Source organism: Hakea prostrata, chromosome 2, assembly GCF_041222555.1.
Source record: "Hakea prostrata isolate BN-2017 chromosome 2, UWA_Hpros_2, whole genome shotgun sequence".
NCBI lineage: Eukaryota > Viridiplantae > Streptophyta > Magnoliopsida > Proteales > Proteaceae > Hakea > Hakea prostrata.
The window spans coordinates 2719502-2744193 of record NC_142601.1 but is presented as its reverse complement, the minus strand read 5'-3'; the positions used below and the strand labels follow the sequence as shown (position 1 = coordinate 2744193).

Here is a 24692-nt window from a genome sequence, read left to right as displayed (position 1 = left end):
GCATGTAGTACGTGTGTGTTGAAACACATAATGGTGTTTTAAAAAAAATGGTTGGTATGTGATGCGTTGGGTCACTGAGATTTCAAAGTTTAGAGTGCACCTTTGAGCATTGTGTTCGAGAATTGAATTCATGCGAGGACTTTTTGGCTGGACTTTTTCAATCCACTCAAGAGGTTCATTTTTATCACTATGCTCTTTCTTTGGCTTTTTTAATATTGTTCGAAATGATGACAATGTAAAAAAATATGGATAATTATTATAGTCTCTTGTATTATAGCTTAATTATTATTTTATCCTTTAGATTTTTTCAAATTATTAATAAAACCTTAGACTTTTACTCTAATTATTGTTGCCCCTTGCCATTTAAACTCCGTTAGTTAAGTGATGATGTGGCATTTTTATTTATTTAAAGATCCCAAAATAACTCTAAGGTTTTATATTTTTTTATTTACACTTATATAAATAAATTACATCCCTTAAAAAATTAAGAAAAAAAAATACTACTTCAAAAAAAAAAAAAAAAAAAAAAGAAAAGAGAAAAAAAAAAAAAAAAAAGAAAAAGAAAAAGAAAAAGAAAACTCATCTTCTGCTCTTACCCTTCCCAAGATGGGGGAAAAGAAGAAGAGAGAAAAAAAAAGAGATCTTCCTCTTCCTCTCTGGATGACCGTCAGCCCAACTCCTTTTTCCTTGATAAAACCCAAAATCGAGATTCAAAATATAAGAAAATAAAATAATGGTAACTACTTATTTTTTTAATTTCTATACACTTATTTTTCAATTTGGTGTTTTTTTTTTAAAGTTTTTGTAATTGACATTTCAATTTTATGTTATTAATTTTAGAAAGTTCCTATTTTCAGTAATTTTTTGTTTATTTATTGTCTAATTTGACCTTATCATGTTAGGGAGTTCCTTTCTTACAAGAGAAGACGTAATTTAAGAAGGTTTTTTTTTTTTTTTTTTTATATATTATTTTTTTATTATATTTATAAGTGTAAACTTGGAATTTCATATGCTTTTCCCCCTCCTAAATGAGGATGATATTGTCTTTTGAATGAAAAAATAGACATTAAACATTTAATTATATTGGTCTCTTAACTCCGTTAGAACTGGAGGGGGTGGGGGCCAACAATAATTTCATAAATAGCAATGTCTTTTTAGTAATTAAACTATAGTAAATGGGGCAAATGGTAATTATTCCAAAAAAATATTACTTCCTATAATTATCTTATCTTAAGTTGTCTTTTTTTTTTTTTTTTCCGGCAAATATCTGATTGCAGTCATTCATAAAAATGAGTCTGGGGAGATCATCCAAGCAGGAACAGATACATAATGTGCTATAAAACTTGGTGGATGTACCGCCAGACATTCAGACAAGCCCAAATAACGGCGCGCCCTTGGCTAACAAATTAGCCATATGATTAGCAGATCCATCTATATGACATACCTTAACAGTATCAAATAAATGAAAAGAGTCTTTAATAAGTTGAACTAATTTAAGACACATCCAGTCCAAACTGGAAGAGAGTCAAGCCCAGAATTGCTGCCTTACAATCTGAAAAAAGCTTTGCATGTTTGATTCCAATGGTGCTAGCAATTTGGAGAGCATCATAAATGGTTTTCAATTCGGATTGAGCAGTGGATGATGCCCATCCAAATCTCATATGAGCAGCAAAAAAATTACCATCCAGACTCCAAATAATCCCAACGAGTCTGTAAGAGAATAAGCCCAAGTAGGTGCTGAGGATATAATATGCATTGAATGAAAGGTTTCAGTCGAAGATGAGGCTAATGGATTCATAGGCCCTAATAAGCAACCAAGTACATCAGCTAGAAGAGAAGCCAAAGAGGTTTGAAATTGAAATAAACAAGTTTCATTGCCTTCAAATAAATAAAGATTCCTTGCCTTCCAAATTAGCCAAACCACTGAACTCCAAATAGAATGCACCATAAGAAGATTTTCAAACTCTTTATAAAGTGACTCAACAAATTGCCACCCCAATCCATAATATCATTATCTTGAAAGAGGTCGGAATCAAGTCAAAGAGGAGATGCTCTCCTACATTGTCAAGCAAAAGGACACTTAAGTGATATATGAACAATAGATGCCTGTAAGCTTTTACAAAAAGGCATAAAGGAGTTAAACTAAACCCTTTTTGAAATAAATTCAAATCCGTAGAGAGAACATTATGCCTAGCTTTCCAAAGGAGATTTCTCACCTTAGGTAAGGTGTTGATTTTCCAAATATTCGACTAAAAAGTTGAACCGGTAGAAGAACCTCCTCTAGAAACCTGACTATCAATGGATTTTTATTCACGCCTGTGTGGATATCTGACCGCACAGGAGCGTGAGAGCGTGTTTCTTCAAATTTAAGAAACGGCTGAGATGTATTGAATGTAATTTTATATTTAGAAAGTCTTCAATAATTACAATTTGTGAACCCTCAGATTTCTCAAATTCACAAACTCAACCTAAAATTCTCCTGATAAAAAAAGTCATAATCCGCAAAGACGAGGTTTTTGCTTGTAAAAGATGCAACCTGGGTACTCCAATCCCCAACCCTAAATCAACAATAGAGGTACAAAAAAAGGAAGAAACACCAGAGTTTCAGCTCTTCTCAGTCACCCAAACCCAGCTGAGTAGAACAAACCACCACTATCCATTATTTCAATTGGTGAATGTGATGATATGTCTTGTCCTACATATTTCACGAGGTTAGGGTTCTATTATGAGAACCACTTCCACTTGTCCGCTCCTTTTGGGTGGTTGCCGGGCATATGAATCATAACACGTTGGGTGGTTGCCGGGCATATGGATAATAACACGTTTGGATTTGCTTCTGTTCTGAAAGACTTCTTAAAAGGACCATCTCTCTCTCTTGTTTTTTTAGTCGAAAACTTTCTCTCTCTTACTAGTGGATTTTCCACAACATGGCTAAATACGATTCTATAAAATGGTCGATCTCTTCCTTCTTCTCAGTCTCTTCGAGAAGTTAAAAGCCTAAGAAGAAAAACATGGGAGGCATTAACCCACAGCAAGAGCAGTTCCGTGGTGAACTTTCCCACGCAGAGACCCAAACCACAAGCCCCAGAAGAGGGGGTTGGATTACCTTCCCCTTCATCACAGGTTCTCTCTCTCTCTCTCTCTCTCTCTCTATTGTGTCAAGCACTATACTATATACGAACATTCTTAGTGTGTTATTCTTAATGCATTGGATCCATGTTTTGTAGTTGCGATTATGGGTCTGACACTAGCATCTGCGGGGTGTTTGGCAAACCTTATTCCCTATTTGATCCAACAGTTCAACGTGGAGAGTGTTGACGCCGCTCAGTTCTTCAACATTGTCAATGGTTGCGCCAATCTCTTCCCTATCGCCGGTGCCATTCTAGCCGACTCCTTCTTCGGCTGCTTCTGTGTCTTCTCTTTCTCCTCTGTTATCTCTCTTCTGGTACTTTTACAATGTTGTTGTTATTCTTTCTTTCTTTCTTTCTTTTCTTATCTCTCCCTATATATATATATACCTATGTATATGTGTAAATGCAATTAATACTACACTTACAGGGGATAGTTCTGCTAACCCTAACGGCAACGGTACGCTCGCTAAAGCCTTTACAGGGAGAAACACCGTCAAGTCTTCAACTTGGGATTCTATATGGTGGCTTGGCTCTGACCACAATAGGGCTTGGAGGCACGCGTTTTACCATAGCAACGATGGGTGCAAATCAGTTTGACAAGCCAAAGGATCAGGGAGTCTTTTTTAACTGGTTTTTCGTCACTTTCTACTTTTCATCTGCTATCAGCTTCGGCATCATTTACTTAGAGGATAATGTCGGGTGGGGTTGGGGATTTAAGGTATCTGCCGCTGCTAACGCCGTCGGCTTGGCTGTATTTCTGTTGGGGAAACGTTACCATCGTACTGTCAAGCCAACGGGAAGCCCTTTCACAAGCTTGGCTAGGGTGGTCGTAGCTTCTATTCTGAAATGGAAGTTAGCAACACCGTTGGTGTCTTCTCAAAATCTGCTACTCGAAGATGATTCTTATTATTATGGTAGAACTGAGATTCAAAAGTTGCCTTCTCAAAGCTTTAGGTATCAATTTCTATTCTAATAAAGGAGAGGTCAATAATTAATTTCGGATCATGCACTGCACTAGCAAGGTTGGTTCCAAATACTAAAGGAGTGTAGATATTCTACTCTTATTCTCATGCTTCTGCACCACATAATAGGGTTGGAACAGACTTCTTAATATTGACAAAATGTATTAGAGGTGAGACCTTCAATGGGTCACACGTGAACGTCTCCTAATATGTGGTGGAGATGTGTCGCGAGAGCATGGATCTTAATAAGTTGGTGCGTGTAACGGGATGGTGCCTAATATTGGATGGACGTCTCGACTAGATTAAATTTCAATAACACCAAAAATGCTTTAGTTTGAATAAAGGGAAAAAACCGTTTATTTCACTTAAATTGGCATAAGCTGCAAACGCTCTTTTGTGCAGCTAAGACTTGATGGAATACACGTGGTGCACATCCAAAACTAAGTACCACAGGCACCAGCACTCCACAAGCACCAGCTTAGTAAGATCCAGGGAGCACATAGCTCTACCATTTTAATTTTTTTTAAAACCTCTACCTTTCTACTAATGGATTCATAATTATTAAACTCAAGGAATTTGCATTTTCTTTTTTCTTTGGAGTGTAGATTCCTGAACCGGGCAGCCCGAAAAACAGACGGTGACACTAGACCGGAAGGCACAATTGCAAAGCCATGGAGGTTATGTACTGTGGAGGAAGTCGAAGACCTCAAAACCCTAATCCGAATCTTCCCTCTGTGGTCCGGCGGCATCATCTTGAGCATTACGATCGGAATCCAAAGCAGCCTCAGGATTCTCCAAGCCCTCACGATGGACCGTCACCTTGGGTCCCACTTCCAAATCCCTGCTGCTTCTTTATTCATCTTTTCTCTCCTGTCATCGGCCATATTCATCTTCACCATCGATCGTTTCCTCCATCCAACATGGCAGAAGTTGACTGATTTTTCACTGACCCCACTCCAACGAATAGGATTAGGCCACGTCATCAACATTCTGGCCATGGTTGGGTCTGTTCTCGTAGAGTCAAGACGACTCCATGTCGTGCGGTCCAACGAGAACCAGATCGGACCATCTTTTTTGCCCATGTCAGCATTGTGGTTGGCATTGCCGTTGATTATCGCCGGCGCGGGCGAAGCCTTACACTTCCCTGGACAGGTTTCTTTATACTATCAAGAATTTCCGGTGCCACTCCAGACAACCGCAACAGCTATGATTGCATTGCTTCTTGCCACCGGCTTCTACCTGAGCACGGCAGTGATCAGCATGGTCCGGAGAGTCACGGGTTGGTTGCCGGAAAATATAAACCAGGGAAGGATGGACTATGTTTATTTGCTGTTAGTGGTGATGGGAGTGGCCAACTTTGGCTATTACCTAACGTGTGCATGGTTCTACAAGTACCAAAACGTTGAAACGTCTGATTAATCGGAGTGCCAGAAGGACCAAGAGTGATGGATTCCAAATGGACGGTCCATATCAGTTTTGTTAGTGGTTGTATCTTTGTCAAATCAACCTCCTAATTCATCTTATCGTATAAAAAAATTGAACAAAAACATTCAATTCTATTTTTTTGTTCTTGCTCCATTGCTACAAAGACGCTGCACCATGCATGCACTAGTTCTAGTTTACTTATACATTACAATTCTGAAATCTTAAAGAGGAGGAAGAAGAAGAGATATTTTACCCTGACAAAATCTTTAAACCAAGAATTTGGAACAATGCACTAGATATAACCTAATCACCCCCCTCTAGGTTGTATTAACACTTAATACAATTTTATATTTAAAATTTTAAAATTGAGATTTGAAAATATGAAAAAATAAGTTGGGCCGTTTGGATTTAGTGTGAGAGTAAAAAGTAAAACTGACTGCTAAGTGCTGATAAAAATTAATGGGTCCTACCAATTAACTCTCCCTCCCTCCCACTTTTTCAACCTCGTAAAATCCATCATGTAAATATTAAAATATACAATCATATAATGTAACAAAGGTATGTACATCCTATTGCATGTCACGTCACATCCTTGGAAATCACATAAGACACATAAAGTAGATTAAAAAATTAAAATATATTACGATATTTCGTCAGAGTTCATAAAATCTGTGATATATTTCCGATTTCGATAATAAATAGTGATATATTGGTGAAATATTGCTGAAAAATGGAAGGTTTTGGTTTTGGTCCCAAAATTAATTCACCAGGTAGCAAATTAGACGACTTTTGGTGAATTTCTCCCAACATTTGATGAAATGGTTTTCCATGAGCTAACTTGAGTAGGAACTATTTCATGGGTTCCCTACTTTTAGAAGTGGGCTAACCAATCAATCTTGAAATCTTAGATGTCTCTGGGAACATGTTGATTGGTAAACTTCCTGCTACCCTTGGTGCTTGTACAAGTGTAGAGCACCTTTTCATCGAGAGTAATTCATTTCAAGGATCTATACCCTTGGCTATGAGTTCCCTAAGAGGTCTTCAAGATTTTGATCTTTCGCAAAACAATTTTTCTGGTATTATCCCTACATATTTGGGAAGCTTTTAATGTTTTCAGAATATGAATGTATCATTTAATCATTTGGAGGGTGAGGTACCTATAGAAGGGGTGTATAGAAATGCGAGTGCAATTTCAGTCTTTGGAAACGATAAGCTTTGTGGAGGTATGGTAGAAAAACTTTATTTGCTTCCATGTCAAACCCAGAAGCCAAAACAATATCACAAGCCAAATGCTTTTAAACTGAAAGTAAGCATATGTGGTTCTGGTGTCTCTCTATGTTTACTATATATTATCTTTTTCATTATCTACTGGAGAAGAAAGAAAGGAAAGAATCCCCTTAGCTTTTTTGGGGGACCCTCACTTTAACATGTCTTATGCTCAGCTCTATATTCAGAAAATTTAAGTGGAGTGGAGAGTTCTGGTTGTGTGTACCAAGGCATTATCAACGTGCGAAACAATTGTTATAGTAAAGGTCTTCAATATTGAACATAGAGGTGCTTCAATTCCAAGAATTTTATGGTTGAATGTGCCTTTAGAAACATCCTACATCGTAATCTTGTTAAAGTCTTGACATGTTGCTCAAGAATTGATTTTGAAGGAAATAATTTTAAGGCTTTAGTATATGAGTACATGCTAGGTGGGAATTTGGAGGAGTGGTTACATTCACATAAGAATGGTGTAGAAGATGAGCATAGGCGTTTAAACCTAGTTTAGAGGTTGAATATTGCTGTCAATGTGGCAACGACATTGGATTATCTTCACCACCATTGTCATCATATGTAGATTATTCATTGTGATATAAAACCAAACAATATTCTTCTTGATGATTTAACTGCAGATTTATGTGACTTGGGGATATTGAGAATTCTATAAAAAACCACATGTAGATCTCAACACCACCCTAACTCAACTGGGATAAAAGGATATATTGGATATATTGGATACATTGCACCAGGTAATCAGTCTCTTCCACTAATTTTATATGATTCATTTTCTCGTTCTAGTACAATTGTGACTTATTGTACCTTAGGTTTGATTTTTCTTTCTCAGTGATAGCTTAATGAACACACATATCACATTAGAGCTGGGATGCTCTACCTTAATGGGTAGAGTAGAGAATGGTGCTCCCTCATGCCCTTCCACCATATGTTTAGGAGGAGGGTCCACATTTGTAAGTTTGGATCACGTTCCCTGTTAAGGATGAACAATGTGTTCCCCTAGCGCTTTTGAACCACACAATGAGGATAGGACCTACTGGGGATTCATTGACATTCCTCTTTTTGATTTTTTTTCCCTTCCCAATATTTACAAGTGGATCTTACCAATGTTTTGTGGTGGGAAAGTGCTAGGGGAGCACGTTGCTCTCCCTTGATTTGGAGGTGATCCAAATTCCACTATTGTCCACCTATGTCCAATGTATCAATGCTTAGACATGGGTCTTCCTCTTCCTCCTAAACATGTGGTGAAGAGGTGTGAGGTGAGCACAATCCTCTACCCGTCAAAGTAAAATTTACTTCCATGGCATGTCATTGTTCCAATTTAGACCAATAGACTTTGCTTCTATTTCTGCTAGTTAATTACAAAAGTAATAACTTAATATGAGTAATTGCAGAATATGGTGCAAATGCCAATGTTTAACTTATGGTGATGTATATAGTTATGCGATTTTCTCTTGCTAGAGATGTTCACAGGCAAGCGAATGACTGATGAAATGTTCACAAATGACTTTAATCTTCACAGCTGGGCTGAAATGGCTTTGCGTGGAGTGATGTCTATTATTGATCCTTTGCTTCTCCTTATGGAAGAACACGAAGAAATGTCGGAGAAAACTATCACCAACATCACCGGAAGTCGAGGATACATGACAGATAGAACACAAGAGTGCCTTAATTCAATTATTAGAATTGGAGTTCTCTGTTCAACTGTATCACCTTGGGATCGAATGCATATGAATGATTTGATCAAAGAGTTACATCTGATCAGAGAAATTTATGTTAAAGCTGCCACCGACAGAGTAAAGTAAACTATGATCCCCAGAGTTATGAATTGTCATAATCATCATTTCCTTTATCTAACTTTTCCTTTTGTCTGCCTTTTTCTGCGTTGTTGGAAGAAAAATACATTCTTTGTTAATTGACATTTTAGAAGGCATTTCATTCCCTCATGTGGTAGGTATGTGTCATATATGAATTGGAACACACATTGTTGCAGTTCCATCTCTCATCTACTATGAAGATAACGATTCGTATGATACAGATGACATCAATAATTTCAGAGACCACTATTTTGTTGCAGCTCTTATATTCATCACACTCATCATGTGAGAAACTTCTTTTTTCTTTCTTTCAATTGAGTGTTTTGTTGAAATTTAAATAATGAAACCATGTGAAGGCATGCTTCTTTATTTTTCTTTTGAATTTTATTGCTGACACAGGTTCAAAGCATTTGATTTGATTGTTCATATGAAAATACGAAAGATCACTAAAAGAATCTGTTTGTAACTGTAAAGGTATGAAAAGTCAAATTCATCATCATATTTTTTAAACTAAAACCCTTTTGAAATAAATTGATCAAATTCGTTGAAAGAACATTATGCCCAGCTTTCCAAAGGAAATTTCTCCCTTTAGCTAAGTTGTTGATTTTCCAAATATTAGCACAAAAAGCTGAACCGGCAGAAGAACCTACTCTACAAACCTGACTATCAACATAAGTTAATCTTATGTTGTCATTATCCTAATAATAATAAAAAACGGCTAAACCAATTGTCCGTTCCTTTTGGCTGGTTGCTGGGCATATGAATAATAGCATGTTTGGATTGTAAGAAAAAGAGAATTAAACGATTTTGCTTCTATTCTGAAAGACTTCTTAAACAACATGTCATTAATCATTATATCATGTCATTAATTGTATAAGAATCAGTCCCCAGTGAAAGACTTCTTAAAAGGACCAACTCTCTCTCTTTCTTGTTTTTTCAGTGCAAAACTTGCTCTCTCTTACTAGTGGATTTTTCCACAACAGGGCTAATAAATACGATTCTATAAAATGGTCGATCTCTTCCTTCTTCTCAGTCTCATCGAGAAGTAAATAGCCTAAGAAGAAAAACATGGCCGGCACTAATCCACAGCAAGAGCAGTTCCATGGCGAACTTTCCCACGCAGAGACCCAAACCACAAGCCCCAGAAGAGGGGGTTGGATTACCTTCCCCTTCATCACAGGCTCTCTCTCTCTCTCTCTCTCTCTCTCTCTCTCTCTCTCTCTCTCTCTCTCTCTCTCTCTCTCTCTCTCTCTCTCTCTCTCTCTCTCTCTCTCTCTCTCTCTCTCTCTATTGTGTCAAGCACCATACTATATACGAATACATTCTTAGTGTGTTAGTCTTAATGCGTTGGATCCATGTTTTGTAGTTGCGATTATGGGTCTGACACTCGCATCTGCGGGGTGGTTGGCAAACCTCATTCCCTATTTGATCCAACAGTTCAACGTGAAGAGCGTTGACGCCGCTCAGTTCTACAACATTGTCAGTGGTTGCGCCAATCTCTTCCCTATCGCCGGTGCCATTCTAGCCGATTCCTTCTTCGGCTGCTTCTGTGTCTTCTCTTTCTCCTCTATTATCTCTCTTCTGGTACTTTTACAATGTTGTTAACTTGTTATCCTTTCTTTCTTTCTTTCTTTTCTTATATATATATATATATATATATATATATATATATATATATATATATATATATATATATATATATATATATATATATTGTTGTTCCATTGGCCTAAAATGAAGGTGTTGTCATTGTTGGCAACTTAAGTGGGCTTTGATATGGAAATTAGATTTGAGAGAAAGAATCCAATTCAAATAAAGAAAATTCAAGAATCCCGTTTTTGAGGGTCTCTGTCCAGCGTTGATCAACCCTTTCATCGGATGGTCATACAGTGTCCGATTGAACCTATTTTTGGAGGAGAGCTTCACGACTTCTTGATCTTCAAATCCAACGGTGGGATTGTTCATTGGAGATCTCTAAGTTAGTCCGATTGGTACGTCAAAACACTCCTTGTTTAAGTCAGATAGGAACTCTGAGTTTGACTCAAACTCTGAGTCCAGTTTTGATCAACCTCTTCATCGGATGGTCATCCAGTGTCCGATTGAGCTGATTTTTGGAGGAGAACTTCACGACTTCTTGATCTTCAAATCCAACGGTGGGATTGTTCATTGGAGATCTAGAAGTTAGTCTGATTTGTACGTTAAAACACTCCTTGTTTAAGTCAGATAGGAACTCTGAGTTTGATTCAAACTCTGAGTTAAATTAATCTATAAAAGGAGAGCAAACTCCAGCAAAAGAAAAAAACGTTTTGAGAAGCTTGGGAATAGCGTGGAGGTCGAACCAGAAGACGTTGGTTGGCTATGGAGATCTGAAGCATGGGAATAAGAAGTCTTTTGTTTTGCTGAACAAGAAAGAAAGTGAAAGAGAAGAAAAGAGAAGCAGCAGAAGAAAAGAAGGGAACATGGTTGTATGGCTTTTTTAAAGAGAGAAAACTGAAAAAGATTGAAAAGAAAAAAAAAGAGTTGGAGAAAAAGAGAAACAAGTATTGTTACCATGCATCTTACACAAGTTGAGGTAACCCGTATTCACAAGTGATTGTCTATTATTTTCGAGGTTATGTTTAGTGATGAAGAATCTATCTCATGAATGTAATTTGGGGAACTTGAATTATTGGTTTACATTGTGACCTAGCAAGTTGGAGCTTGTCTAGGGGGTTGGGGTTGGTGCCTTTGTCTGAATTGCATTTTAGACTATAACAGGGATTGGTGTTCCTGGACTGTTGTAGCAGTCAAAATAATGTGACCTAGCAAGTTGGAGCTTGTCTAGGGGGTTGGGGTTGGTGCCCTTGTCTGAATTGCATTTTAGACTAAAGCAGGGATTGGTGTTCCTGGACTGTTGTAGCAGTCAAAATATCTAAGAGTGTATTGAGTAATATACGAAACCCTATGTTGGGTATTATTCCGTGGATGTAGGCAATTTGGCCGAACCACGTAAACTCTGGTGCATTGCGTTTTTGTTTATTTTTCTTTGTTGCACATATTGGAGTGCCTTGATTGCAGAGTGGTGGTACACTGTCTGGTAGACCCAACCACATTGTGGTGAATTTTTGAAGACACTGATTCACCCCCCTCGGGGGGAAAAGGAGGGGAAAAAAAAAAATAAAAAAAAAAAAAAATATAATTCTTTTGGGGGGGTGTTTTTTTTAAACATCGGGGGGGGGGGGGGCGCGGGGGGGGGGGGAGGGGGGGAGGCGTGTAAGTTTTTTTTTTTTTTTTTTTTTTTTGTGTTGGGTTGGTGGAAAAGGGGGGGGGGGGCTTGGAGGCACGCGTTTTACCATAGCAACGATGGGTGCAAATCAGTTTGACAAACCAAAGGATCAGGGAGTCTTTTTTAGCTGGTTTTTCGTCATTCTCTACTTATCATCTTCTATCAGCTTCGGCATCGTTTACTTAGAGGATAATGTCGGGTGGGGTTGGGGATTTAATGTATCTGCCGCTGCTAACGCCGTCGGCTTGGCTGCTTTGTTGTTGGGGAAACGTTACTATCGTACTGTAAAGCCAATAGGAAGCCCTTTCACAAGCTTGGCTAGAGTGGTCGTAGCTACCATTCTCAAATGGAAGTTAGCAACACCGTTGGTGTCTTCCCAAAACTTGCTACTCGAAGATGATTCTTATTATTATGGTAAAACTGAGATTCAAAAGTTGCCTTCACAAAGCTTCAGGTATCAATTTTCTATTCTAATAAATGGGATGTTAATAATTAAGTTCGGATCATGCACTAGGAAGGTTGGTTCCAAATACTAAAGGAGTCTAGATACTCTACCCATCAGGAAAAGACCTGTGCTCTCCTCGTGCTTCTGCACCACATAATAGGGTTGGAACCCACTTCTTAATACTAAAAAAATGTATTAGAGAGGGGACCTTCAATGGATCCCACATGAACATCTCCTAATATGTGGTGGAGAGCTGTCAAGAGAGCACGGATTTTACTAAGTTGGTATGTGTGACCTAATGGTGCCTAATATTGGATGGACGTCTGGACTAGATTAAATTTCAACAACACGAAAAAATGCTTTAGTTTGGATAAAGGAAAAACCGGTTTATTTCACTTAAATTGGTATAAACTGCAAACACTCTTTTGTGTGGCTAAGACTTGGTGGAATGCACGTAGGGTCCATCCAACACTGAGTACCATAGGCACTAACACGTCAAAAGCACCAGCTTAGTAAGATCCAGGGAGCTCATACCTATCCTATTTTTTATTTATTTTTAATACCTCTGCGTATCGACTAATGGATTCATAATTATTAAACTCAAATTTGCATTTTCTTTTTGTCTGGGGGTGTAGATTCTTGAACCGTGCAGCCCAAAAAACAGAAGGTGACACTGAACCGGAAGGCACAATTGCAAAGCCATGGAGATTATGTACCGTGGAGGAAGTCGAAGACCTCAAAACCCTAATCCTAATCTTCCCTCTATGGTCCAGCAGCATCATCTTGAGCATTACGATTGGAATCCAAAGCAGCCTCACGATTCTCCAAGCTCTCACAATGGACCGTCACCTTGGGTCCCACTTCCAAATCCCTGCTGGTTCTTTCTTCATCTTTTCTCTCCTGTCATCGGCCATATTCATCTTCACCATCGATCGTTTCCTCCATCCGACATGGCAGAAGTTGACTGGTTTTTCACTGACCCCACTCCAACGAATAGGATTAGGCCACGTCATCAACATACTGGCCATGGTTGGGTCTGTTCTCGTGGAGTCAAGACGACTCCATGTCGTGCGGTCCAACGATAACCAGGCCGGACCATCTTTTTTGCCCATTTCAGCATTGTGGTTAGCATTGCCGTTAATCATCACCGGTGCTGGCGAAGCCTTACACTTCCCTGAACAGGTTTCTTTATACTATCAAGAATTTCCGGTGCCGCTCCGAACAACCGCAACAGCTACGATTGCATTGCTTCTCGCTGCCGGCTTCTACTTGAGCACGGCAGTGATCAGCTTGGTCTGGAGAGTCACGGGTTGGTTGCCAGAAAATATAAACCAGGGAAGGATGGACAATGTTTATTTGCTGTTAGTGGTGATGGGAGTGGCCAACTTTGGCTATTACCTAACGTGTGCATGTTTCTACAAGTACCAAAACGTTGAAACGTCTGATTACTCTGAGCGTCATAAGGACCAAGAGTGATGAATTCCAAATGGACGGCCCATTTCACTTTTGTTAGTAGTTGTATCTTTGTCAAATCAAGCTCCTAATTCATCGTATCGTATAAAAAAATTGAACAAAAAAGTTCAAATCTATTTTTTTTCTTGCTCCATTGCTATAAAGACACTGCACCATGCATGTATTAGTTCTAGTTTAAGTATACATTACAATTCTAAAATCTTAAAGAGGAAGAAGAAGAGGATCTTTTACCCTGCAAAATTCTCAAGACATTTGAGAAAGAAATCATGGTAAGCTATTAAGGAATACTCAACCTCCTCATGGGTATATGGTAGTAGTTAAAAATAACATCGTTGTTAGCAGCACTAAATGCGAACACGGCGTTCTGGATGATTTGGGCTGCAGTGGAGTTTCCAACCAAAGCCTTGAACCGAGGTAAGTATTTCTGGAAATACTGGGTTGAGACACGACATTGTTGTGTCTCTAACTTCTTCGAGAGCCGGATCGTTGAATAACCTCTTGGAAGCTTCTCCAACCGAATAGGAATTTGTAGATCTAGAGAAGGGAGAACCTGTCCTCCAACACATCTGTTCTCCACCTCTCTTTCTCTAACTCGAGTAGTAACTTGATTGGAATTCGTCACCTGGTTAGTAGTACATCTCGTCATGACTTTCTATGACGTTTCCCATAGACGGTGCAAATTTGTTGCATCTCTAACTTCTTCGAGAGCCGGATCGTTGCATAACCTCTTGGAGGCTTCTCCAACCGAATATGAATAGCTAAGAGGCCTGCGCTCACAAAGAAAACAAGAATGGGCCGGCCAAGTCTTGGTCGGGGAACCGCCTCCGACGCCCAAGTTAGTCTAGGCAACAATAGAAGACCTTGAGAGAGTTCTCAAGGCGTAATGAATAATGGTAAAAATGAATCTCCTCCCTTTCTCCTTGTAGGATGAAGGTTTATATAGAGAATACTTGGAGGCGGCGTCTCCTTGTATTTCACCTATTCTGTTGAAGAGTGGGCGAGGGATCTAAGGAAGCACACTCCCTTCTTTGGCGAGCCTAATAGAGTCGTTATTCGCTTATCCATCTCCCCAAGTCTCGGAACGGATATGTTGAGTAGTTATCTGTAACTTACCTTTTTGACTTGATTGTCTTCAACGTCACTCTTGGACTAAGTATTGAAGGTCTTCTTCGTACTCTTCTCAAACATGGTTCTTGAGAGGATAATGCGCACCTGCCCGAGTGGGCATGTGCTCTCTCCTTAAAAGGGCTCTCTGAGTCTCCCGAGGGAAGGGAACACACTTACCCGAGTGGGTGTTTGTTCCTCTCGAGGGGGCTCTCTGAACCTCCCGAGGGAAGGGAACACACTTGCCCGAGAGGGGGCATGTGTCTCTCCCGAGGGGCTCTCTGAACCTCCCGAGGGAGTGGAGCACACCTACCCGAGTGGGTGTGTGTCCTTCCCTAGGGGGTTCTCTGAATCTCCTGAGGGAGGGGGACACACCTACCCGAGTGGGGGTGTGTGTCTCTCCCGAGGGGCCCCTTAGGCTATATGTTCTCCACAATAGACATGTTTATAGCACTGTTTATCTTTGCAATTGTTATGCAATCCAGAACCCCAGAGGCAAAGCTTACGCTGGTCAGCAAGTCATGGTTGGTGATCTTGGGATCAAGAAGCTACTTATTATATATAGGCTTCGACAGATAGAAAAGTCTTAGGTCACTGTTAGTTCATCTTGATTCGATCCTTGTGAGAAACTAAAAGAAAATCACAAAAGAAGTGAGAGATTTGATAATGGAGTTCAGTCTTGCGACCTACATTTCTGGGGCTCAAGAGAGAAGCCCAATTCACAATATCAGAGGGTAAGTAACTTACAAGTTTTTGTACAAAAGTTACAATCGTAGAATGCCATCAAAGAGACCATCACAGTAGCATAATCCATAATGCTCAAATCCACTGTTCATACACTGATAACCCATACACTCGTATAGTTAAAAGTTGACTACCTTCAATGGAATTGCTTTCTCTTTACCAGCAGAAGAAGAAAAAAAATGTAAAGCATACGAATTGCGTTCTACTGTTAAAAACCAAAAATAAGCTGAAGAGGCCAAAATTCGATTCGTCCTGTCGGGCTGTACTCAGGCACCGTCAGCAGGGCCTATGGGAAAGCCGGTTTCTGCGGCGTTCGACAGCTACTTAATCCATATAAATTGGCTTCGCTCTCTTAAGTCTTAATCAAGATAGAGTAATGTGGTTCTCTGTTCTCATACGAAAACCTAATCATATTCGTGACTCACTACTGTGGAGAAGGACTTTGTGAATGTCAGTGGCCTTAGGCCAGCTCTATATGATTGCTCATCATTACAAATCCCCAAATGGCAGGTTCTGTTCCAAGGTCTTTGTTAAGGGAACCTCTCCCTCTGGGGGTTTCAAGTTTCTAGTTCTTTATAGCTTTTAAAGGCTTTCCTCTTCGAGTAGATATCTCTTACCGTAGCTAAGAGCGAGTCTCAAAAATGGCGGGCACTGAAGCACAACAAGCAGAAGCCCCAACCACAAGCAGTATAGACTCCAAACAAGGGGGTTGGATTACCTTTCCCTTCATCACAGGTTCTTTCTCTCTCTACTTTATCGAAATATATACCTATCAACAGATGATTAACTTGTTTTGGTATGTATAGTTGCTGTTATGGGTCTGACGCTTGCATCTGGGGGGTGGTTGGCAAACCTGATCGTCTATCTGATCCAAGAGTTCAACGTGAAGAGCGTTGACGCTGCACAGATTTACAACACCGTCAGCGGTTGCACCTTTCTCTTCCCCATCGCTGGTGCCATCATCGCCGACTCTTTCTTCGGCTGTTTCTCTGTCATCACCTTCTCTTCTGTTGTCTCTCTAATGGTACTTTAAAAATCAACTGTGAAGTAGTTTTATCAAATAATTTTCTACGGATTTTTTCATTTCTTGAAGCATGCAGAAAAACTGTTTTTTGTAGGTTATCAAATAGATCCTAAATTGCCATTATTTTCTTTGACATGGAATTTGAGTTAAGCCATGCACCCATGAACGTGCAGGGTATACTTCTGTTGACTCTAACAGCGACCCTACAATCCCTGAAGCCTTCTCAAGAGGAGACACCATCAAGGTTTCAACTGGGGGTTCTATACACTGCTTTAATGTTAGGGTCCATGGGAGTTGGTGGCACTCGGTTCACCATAGCAACGATGGGTGCAGATCAGTTCGCCAAGCCAAAGGATCAGGGTGTCTTCTTTAATTGGTTTTTCTTCACTCTCTATGTTGCTTCTGTCATCAACTTCACAGCCATCGTGTACGTGGAAGACAACATTGGGTGGGGCTGGGGGTTTGGGTTAGCCACCGGTGCTAACGCGATTGCCTTGGTGGTTTTCTTGGTGGGGAAACGCTACTATCGTCGTGTGAAGCCCAAGGGGAGCCCTTTCGTAAGCTTGGTTAGGGTTGTAGTGGCTACCATTCAGAAATGGAAGCTAGATCCATCGGTGTCTTCTCAAACACAGAATCTGGAAGATTATTACTACCATGGCAAGAATGACGTTGAAAAGTTGCGTTCTTCAGCTCCAACTCCTAGTTTCAGGTATGGTTATTCTCTTTAGAAATCAAATTGAAAATTATTTTAGGGATTCTTATTTTGTTGAATTCATCAATTATTTAACCGGAAGGCCCAAATTGGTATCATTTCTATTTTAATTTCATGGGATGATTTCTGATCCAGAAATTATTTTGGTTCAGATAGAATGGAAATTCTTGAAATAGTTGTGGAGTTTAAATGTTTGAAAATGAAGCAGATTCTCGGGCTCTTCTAATGGGACCCCAACAAACAATATGGATAAGTTAATGAGCAAGTTAAGTGTGCATAATTAATGTGCGACATTTCAAGCGAACGGTCCAGATCTAGATCTCAACCGAGATTGAGATCATCACCAAGACTATGAGAATTTTGCTACGGGATGCTGAGATTTCAACCATCAATTTTCAAAAAATGTGTTTTCACATTTTTGTAAAACAGACGGTTGAAATTAAAATCTCGGTCAAGATCTCGATTTTGACCGTTCATAGCACAATGTTGCGCATTAATTACATAGCATTGAAGTTGAGCCCCTACTAGTCACAACCGTTCGCAGCACAATGTTGCGCATTAATTGCACAGCATTGAAGTTGAGCCTCTACTATTATAGCAACCACCAACATTGTCAGATCACCAGTTTGCCATTGTCAACCACCTCACCATCCTCTCCAACATAAATGTAAAGAATTTATTATAGGAAATTTTATTACCAAATAGATTTCTTATTCTTGAAATATTTTATATGGAAGCAAACTATGCACTTTGGATTTTATGATTAAAAAGTTATATATGTTGGATGAATATTTCATAATTTTAATCAGCTATGACCTAATGACCAGTTGTTTCAATGCGAAGAGAAAAGAAAATTGGTGCAAGTCTCACCGTCTCATTTTTTACAAATAAAAAGACAAAAGAATCACGAAAACGGAAGACTCAATTATGTATCATATATTATATTGGTTATAGTCAATTATGTATTATATATTATATTAATTATCTATTATAAATTACATGAAACCAATAGTACATCTTCCTTATCCCTTCTCACATTAGTGAACGAAAATTTGGTCTTTTTTTAATAATTATATTAATTATAATATTAACATATGGATGGCATACATGCAAAATTTTAAATAATTAAAGAATCACATGATGCTCACCCATGGCATATTGTAAGACAAGATGAAAGATTTTTTGAAACTGAAACTAACAGCTTGTGCAACCTTTTTTTTTATACAAAGTATTAATTACTAAAAGATTAAAAAAAAACATATATTTTTAAGAAAAACTATTTATATATAGATAAATCACATAAAAAAAATTTTTTTTTTTTATGCACTTGAATTAGAAAATCACATACATGAATAATAGGATAAAAATAACTAAATGTAATTATATTGATACTGAAATGCCAATCTTTATATATATTTTTTGTGCAGATTCCTGAACCGTGCAGCTATGAAAACCGAAGGTGACACCCGGCCGGACGGTTCAATAGTAAAGCCATGGAGGCTTTGCACGGTGGAGCAAGTGGAAGATCTCAAGAGACTACTTCGGCTCTTCCCACTCTGGTCCACCAGCATCTTCTTGAACGCTCCGATCGGAATCCAGATCAGCCTTACGGTCCTCCAAGCACTCACAATGGATCGCCACATTGGGCCCCACTTCCAAATCCCTGCGGGTTCTTTCTACGTCTTTGCTCTCTTATCCTCTTCTTTCTTCATTCCCATCGCAGATCGTTTCCTCTCATCCATGTGGCACAAATTGATTGGTCGTTCAGCAACTCCGCTTCAACGAATAGGACTCGGCCACATCCTCACTATCATGGCCATGATGGGGTCTGCCCTCGTGGAATCCAGGAGGCTCCACGTTGTCCAGTCCAACCAACTAGAGAACCGGACCGGATCAACCACCCTTCCAATGTCAGCACTATGGTTGGCATTGCCACTGATCGTCGTTGGCGCCGGTGAAGCCTTACACTTCCCAGGACAAGTGTCATTGTACTATCAAGAATTCCCGGTGTCGTTGAGAAGCACAGCAACGGCGATGATTGCATTGATCATTGGGATTGGGTTCTACCTAAGCACGGCGCTGATCGATTTGGTTCGGAGGACCACCGGTTGGTTGCCGGACAATATAAACCAGGGGCGGATGGATTATGTGTTCTGGATGTTGGTAGTGATAGGGGTGGCCAACTTTGGCTATTACATAACTTGCGCAAGGTTTTATACATACCAAAATGTTGATGATTCCAGTTCAGAGTCGTCTGAAGACCAGGAGTAATGTGAGTTGGGATCTTCGATCTATCTCTGACAACACATTTTGTGATACGTGAGAGATAATGAGTTTGAAAGGTTACCACTGGTCTAACAGTGATTCATATAATGCTTTCTCACAAAGCCATCTCTGTGAGACAAGTCTTTTGCACCCTTGCTTTTTTTACATGTAGAATCTGAATCTCTCTTCTTTACAGTTTTGGACTCTCAAATATCAAGTGTTTGGTATGTGTTTGATACTTGAAAAACTCTCAAAGTCTTACTGAAATACCTAGATGCATACATGGGTGAGAGGATTAATTCTCGATGACCCATCTCTTCCTTTTCAGTATTCACACTTTTTTGTGATAATTGTCTGCTTAATCATGCTTAGGATCAGCAAGTATATGTGGCTCGGAAAACCAAATGCTCATATATTGACCATTGGTCTGGACCAACCAAATTTGGCCTAGCTATATGCGAAAAAATATCAATATTTTCATCAAGAGAGATTATTATCAATGGAATTTCTCCAGCAATATGATAACAGCCAACTGAACAGCTGGTGCTAATTAAAATTATGACATGGGCATATGCAGTACAGGATCCAAAAAAGAACCTTGAATATGGTTGTCTCCAATGGAACATGATGCAAAAATGATGTAATCCTTGGAGTAGCAATGCAGGAGGAAGAAGACCAAATCAATTACATAGCTTGCAGCTTGATTTGGCTATTGTGGATGTTTTCACTGGATTGCAGTCCAGGTTGTTGTCCACCAGCAGAGCCAAGTTATGGGGTTTATGTTGGACTAGTGTTTTATTACCTTTGTTTACCTACTTACTTTACAGATTTTCCTTTAGCAGCAAAGGGTACTTCTTATTTCTAATAATTTTCATGTTTGAATTGAACTTTGCAAACAGAGTTGGAACCATCAAAGTGAACTTAAAATGCTGTGAAATGCTCTGAATCACTGTGAAAGTGCAGGATATTATCAGATTCAATCCAAAAACACTAATTAATTTTATCACCACTTTGAAGTCACAAAAACCTCCATATTACTCAAACAACCCAATACTATGGCCATGAAGTGATGCGGCTGATTGAAAGCAATTACTTTGGCATTAAATTTCCATGCCAATATATTACCATCATTTGTTCCAACAAAAGGCATCATGTTGCCAACAACAAGAGCATGGACATGTCCAATAGGTCCGGTATGACTATGTTCATTGATGTACCATATTCATCATAGGCAGTTTGGGTGTTCCACGCCTTGACAACATTTGGAATTCCATCAAGAAGCCTTCACTGATCATGCATCCAATCTCACCTCCCAACCAGCAACTACCCTGCTTCGAGCCTGGATCTTTGCGGGACCTGGGCAACCTCGGCTCAGCCTGACAAGGTCCCCAATAATTCTCCCCCCCCAGATCCAAGGCGAGATTATTGAATAATTGATGTACCATATTCATCATAGGCAGTTTGGGTGTTCCATGCCTTGACAACATTTGGAATTCCATCAAGAAGCCTTCACTGATCATGCATCCAATCTCACCTCCCAACCAGTAACTACCCTGCTTCGAGCTTGGATCTGTGCGGGACCTGGGCAACCTCAGCTCAGCCTGACGAGGTCCCCAACAATTCTCCCCCCCCCCCAGATCCAAGGTGAGATTATTAGATAATTGAACCTCAGCACAACCCTAAAGAGATCAAGAGCTTCGTTTGCAAGACCATGAACAGCAAGCCCACAAATCATCACACTCCATGTATCGATTGCTCCATGTATCGATTACACCTAACATACCCCTTTATAAGTGCATTCCAAGAAGTAACATCTCTTTCAGGACACCGATCAAACAAGAGGCGTGCAACATCTATGGACCCACATGATGCATAGAAATTAAGAAGTGAGGTCTGGATGAATGTATCACAATCTTCAAACCCTTGTCTAATAACAGACCCATGAATACCCAACCCAAGATTATGATCCATCAGATGAGAACACGCTTTGAAAACAAAAGGGTATTCGAGTGTAGTGAAAACAGATCGAGCATAGTCAAGGTTCGAAGGATCTGAAACAGCTATGTCGGCTATGAGCCTCCTGACGGCTAAGATGTCTTGCATGCCAGAGTTTCTGATCAACTTAGCGTGGGTTTGCTTCAATTTATGTTGGGAAGACGAGAAGATGAAAAGGATGCGAAATTTGGTTTTGTTTGGAGATAAATGTTGAAAACTGAATTTGATTTCCCGCGACTATGAAAGGTTAACGACCTTATGAATTTAAGAACCAGAACAACCATCACCAACCGTAACAACTGTAAATCCTAGAAGACTACACAGAAGGGCCACGCGCCTCTATGGATATCTATGCAATCATATGCAAATTTTCAAAGTCATATGCAATCAAGTGCTAATTTTGTATGGACAAATCCACGCCATCTATGCATATCTTTCTTTCTTTCTTTCTTTCTTTTTTTCTTTAAAGCCAATCAAAGAGACTACATGAATAAGCAAATTAAAGCAAATCAACTTATCTGGGTTAGCATGGAGTGGCAAAAAATCAACTTCTCATGTTCGATTAGTGGGCGTATAGGGAATGTATAACGAACATAAGTTCTTTCCCCTCCACAACTTCTTTGTCTCATTACCAATAACTCAAAGACATAGAAATACATAAATCAAATACATGCATAGAAAAGAACTATCAATAGAAAACCCGTGCTGGGACTAGGATTACAATAAAAATTAACATGAGTATAAAAAACTAGATCTTAACTTTACTTTTTATGATTTACTTTATGGAGGGAAGAGTACAAGAACAAAGATGACAGCAACTTTTGAGGTTTTCTAGTGTTTGGATTCTTGGGAAGCATAAGAGATGACTTGGGTGACTTTTTCTTCCAACTTTTCCCAGTTAATCCAACTTTTCCCAAGATTTTTATTTGCGGCAGCACTTGCCTGCTGCTGTCGACGGTCCTCATAGTGCCACATCATTAATACTTGATCAAACGGTTGAAATTCAACTAGTGAAAACTTATCTGTAAATATTGATTTTTGTTTTGTATTTTAAGGGCTTAAATTTTATTAATTTACAAAAAAGTCCCTCATCTCATCGCTCCTTCCTCATTGACAGCGTGTGTTTTCCGTCATTGCCGGAGACGAGCCCTCCCCTTCAAGAACACAGGCAGGCTCAAACAAACCGTTCTTCTTCAAGAACACAAAGAGGCTCAACACGCATGTGGAAGTGATAATTTCTTACAATAAAAATGTCCAGGCAATGAAAACTGAGATACTGTGACTAGGGTTTTTCACAATCCAGGTGATCCCAAATCTGCAGCTCCAGAACCTGCTATACTGTTCTCTGCCTCCGCCGCTAGTGCTTCTCCTGGAGAACTTACCAGAGAGGATGTCACCGTCGTGGGTGGTGATATTGCAAATGGACCTGGTGCTTCAATGGTTGTCGGAGCTAGGGTTGGAGATGCTGCGAGGGTGGGAGATGGAGAAGAAATAGGCGCTAGAGATGGTGCCGGAGAAGGCTCCTTCCCGAGCAACTCGGTCAGAAGAAAAATATTGTCGACGGTGAAAATGCATACCGGAGTGTTATCAATCACCGTGTCAGCAACTCTCGAGGAATCGACACCGGTGTCCAAGGTCACAGAATCTCCAGCTGGTTTCACCGTGAGGTCATACTTTCCGACGCCGTTGATTGCAAGAGTGCTGATTGGAGTCTTGGTGGTCTTCAAACTACTCATCCAACGGTGCAAACTAAACCTTGACAACTCAGAGCTTTGGATGAGCGAAGCAAATGTTTTGCATCCGTGGTTTTCGAGCAGCGCCGTAATGTTGTCGTCGGAGGCGGAAGGAGCAACAGGATCTCCGACGCGATGATCGGCGAATTAGTCAATGACGGCAGGTGCTCCCAAATGGCGTCGGTGAGAATGAGATAGGGTTTTGACTGTTGGGTAAATGAGGGATTTTTTTGTAAATTAATAAAATCTAAGCCCTTAAAATACAAAAACAAAAATCAATATTTACAGATAACTTTTCACTAGTTGAATTCAACCGTCTGATCAAATACTAATGATGTGGCACTTTGAGAACCGTCGGCAGCAGTAGGCAGCTGCTGCTGCAAATAAAAATCCCTTTTCCCATGCATTTACGCCACAGTGCACGTGCGAAACAAAATACACGCATGCGGGAATCTGTATCGCACTAAAATTCCTTTGAGTAATTTTCATCTAGACCCCCTGAGGTTGGTCTATGTCATTTTTAGTCCAAAGAAATCGAAACTTTGCATCTGCCTCCCCTGTACTATAGAAAAAGTCAATATAAGGACAAATTAATACTTTTATGACTAATTTGCCCTTTTTATTTTTATTAAAGTAGAATTTTAGTCAGATGAATGAAGATATTCCCCCTTCACCCATCTTCTTCATTGATTGAATTGAGCAAACGGTATAGAAATGGTTTGACAAATAACATGTTGGAAAACATACACTTTTCGAGAGTGTTGGCGAGGTGGGGTATGATTTGAAGAGGAGCTATTCAAGGAGCCGTTCTAGAAGCCACAGTGTGAGCTCAGAATCACGATCGAGATCTAGATCTATATATGTATCTGTATCTGAATATGAATCGAGGTTAAGGTCGCCATTACCATAGGAAATGTGTTAAAAAGAGTATTTGGAAATATTAGTTAAGAGTTAAGTGTAGATTTGCTACTGGTTCTGCATTTAGCAGAGCTTTCTCAAATCTCTGCTGGCGACTTGAATATTAGGTCACATATCTTCGTTCCGACTTGAGATCTGTAGCCTCCTCCTCCTAAATAAAAGTTATCTATGCATCCTCTTTGGTGGTTGCTAAGAACTTGACAGCTTGTAGTCGTTCAATTTCAATTGAAAATGCGGTCGGCTCTTTGGGGAAGATTGTCGGGATGATCTTAGGTGGGTCGGTTTGGTGGTGGATGGTGGCTCGGTTGCGTATTGATTTGAAGAAGGGGGGCACCTTGGCCCATATACGAACGATGGGGTTATACGCATGAATCACCTCGCTCCAAGCCTATGGGGCGATC

General features: G+C 39.7%; 3 protein-coding genes and 1 pseudogene across 4 annotated transcripts; all 4 read left to right on the top strand.

Moving 5' to 3' along the window:
- The first annotated feature begins 2932 nt into the window (after window positions 1-2932).
- On the top strand, window positions 2933-5605 carry LOC149023274 (protein NRT1/ PTR FAMILY 2.7-like). The gene is made up of 4 exons (XM_089142774.1): window positions 2933-3123; window positions 3228-3445; window positions 3559-4085; window positions 4699-5605. The coding sequence occupies exons 1-4, from the start codon at window positions 3012-3014 to the stop codon at window positions 5510-5512; spliced, it is 1671 nt and encodes a 556-aa protein (XP_088998900.1). The 5' UTR covers window positions 2933-3011; the 3' UTR covers window positions 5513-5605.
- Window positions 5606-8010: 2405 nt separating this feature from the next.
- On the top strand, window positions 8011-8601 carry LOC149023273 (receptor kinase-like protein Xa21). Its single transcript, XM_089142724.1, has 2 exons — window positions 8011-8055; window positions 8236-8601. The coding sequence occupies exons 1-2, from the start codon at window positions 8011-8013 to the stop codon at window positions 8599-8601; spliced, it is 411 nt and encodes a 136-aa protein (XP_088998850.1).
- A 3354-nt stretch (window positions 8602-11955) lies between these two features.
- LOC149023272 (protein NRT1/ PTR FAMILY 2.6 pseudogene) lies at window positions 11956-13862 on the top strand (annotated as a pseudogene). Its single transcript, XR_016171400.1, has 2 exons — window positions 11956-12332; window positions 12959-13862. The product of XR_016171400.1 is annotated as a protein NRT1/ PTR FAMILY 2.6 pseudogene (transcript).
- Window positions 13863-16066: 2204 nt separating this feature from the next.
- Window positions 16067-19835, top strand: LOC149023271 (protein NRT1/ PTR FAMILY 2.7-like). Its single transcript, XM_089142773.1, has 4 exons — window positions 16067-16379; window positions 16451-16668; window positions 16842-17377; window positions 18808-19835. Exons 1-4 carry the CDS (start codon window positions 16286-16288, stop codon window positions 19649-19651), a joined length of 1692 nt encoding a protein of 563 aa, XP_088998899.1. The 5' UTR covers window positions 16067-16285; the 3' UTR covers window positions 19652-19835.
- The last annotated feature ends 4857 nt before the right edge of the window (window positions 19836-24692 follow it).

Bases quoted from the DNA above. Each gene is read 5' to 3' on its own strand.
- LOC149023271 (XM_089142773.1), top strand. From the start codon at position 16,286: ATGGCGGGCACTGAAGCACAACAAGCAGAAGCCCCAACCACAAGCAGT. The intron at 16,380-16,450 runs GTTCTTTCTCTC...TGGTATGTATAG, and splicing joins TACCTTTCCCTTCATCACAG to TTGCTGTTATGGGTCTGACG. The intron at 17,378-18,807 runs GTATGGTTATTC...TTTTTTGTGCAG, and splicing joins GCTCCAACTCCTAGTTTCAG to ATTCCTGAACCGTGCAGCTA.
- LOC149023273 (XM_089142724.1), top strand. From the start codon at position 8,011: ATGGGTCTTCCTCTTCCTCCTAAACATGTGGTGAAGAGGTGTGAG. The intron at 8,056-8,235 runs GTGAGCACAATC...TGATGTATATAG, and splicing joins ATGTGGTGAAGAGGTGTGAG to TTATGCGATTTTCTCTTGCT.
- LOC149023274 (XM_089142774.1), top strand. From the start codon at position 3,012: ATGGGAGGCATTAACCCACAGCAAGAGCAGTTCCGTGGTGAACTTTCC. The intron at 3,124-3,227 runs GTTCTCTCTCTC...CATGTTTTGTAG, and splicing joins TACCTTCCCCTTCATCACAG to TTGCGATTATGGGTCTGACA. The intron at 3,446-3,558 runs GTACTTTTACAA...CTACACTTACAG, and splicing joins CCTCTGTTATCTCTCTTCTG to GGGATAGTTCTGCTAACCCT.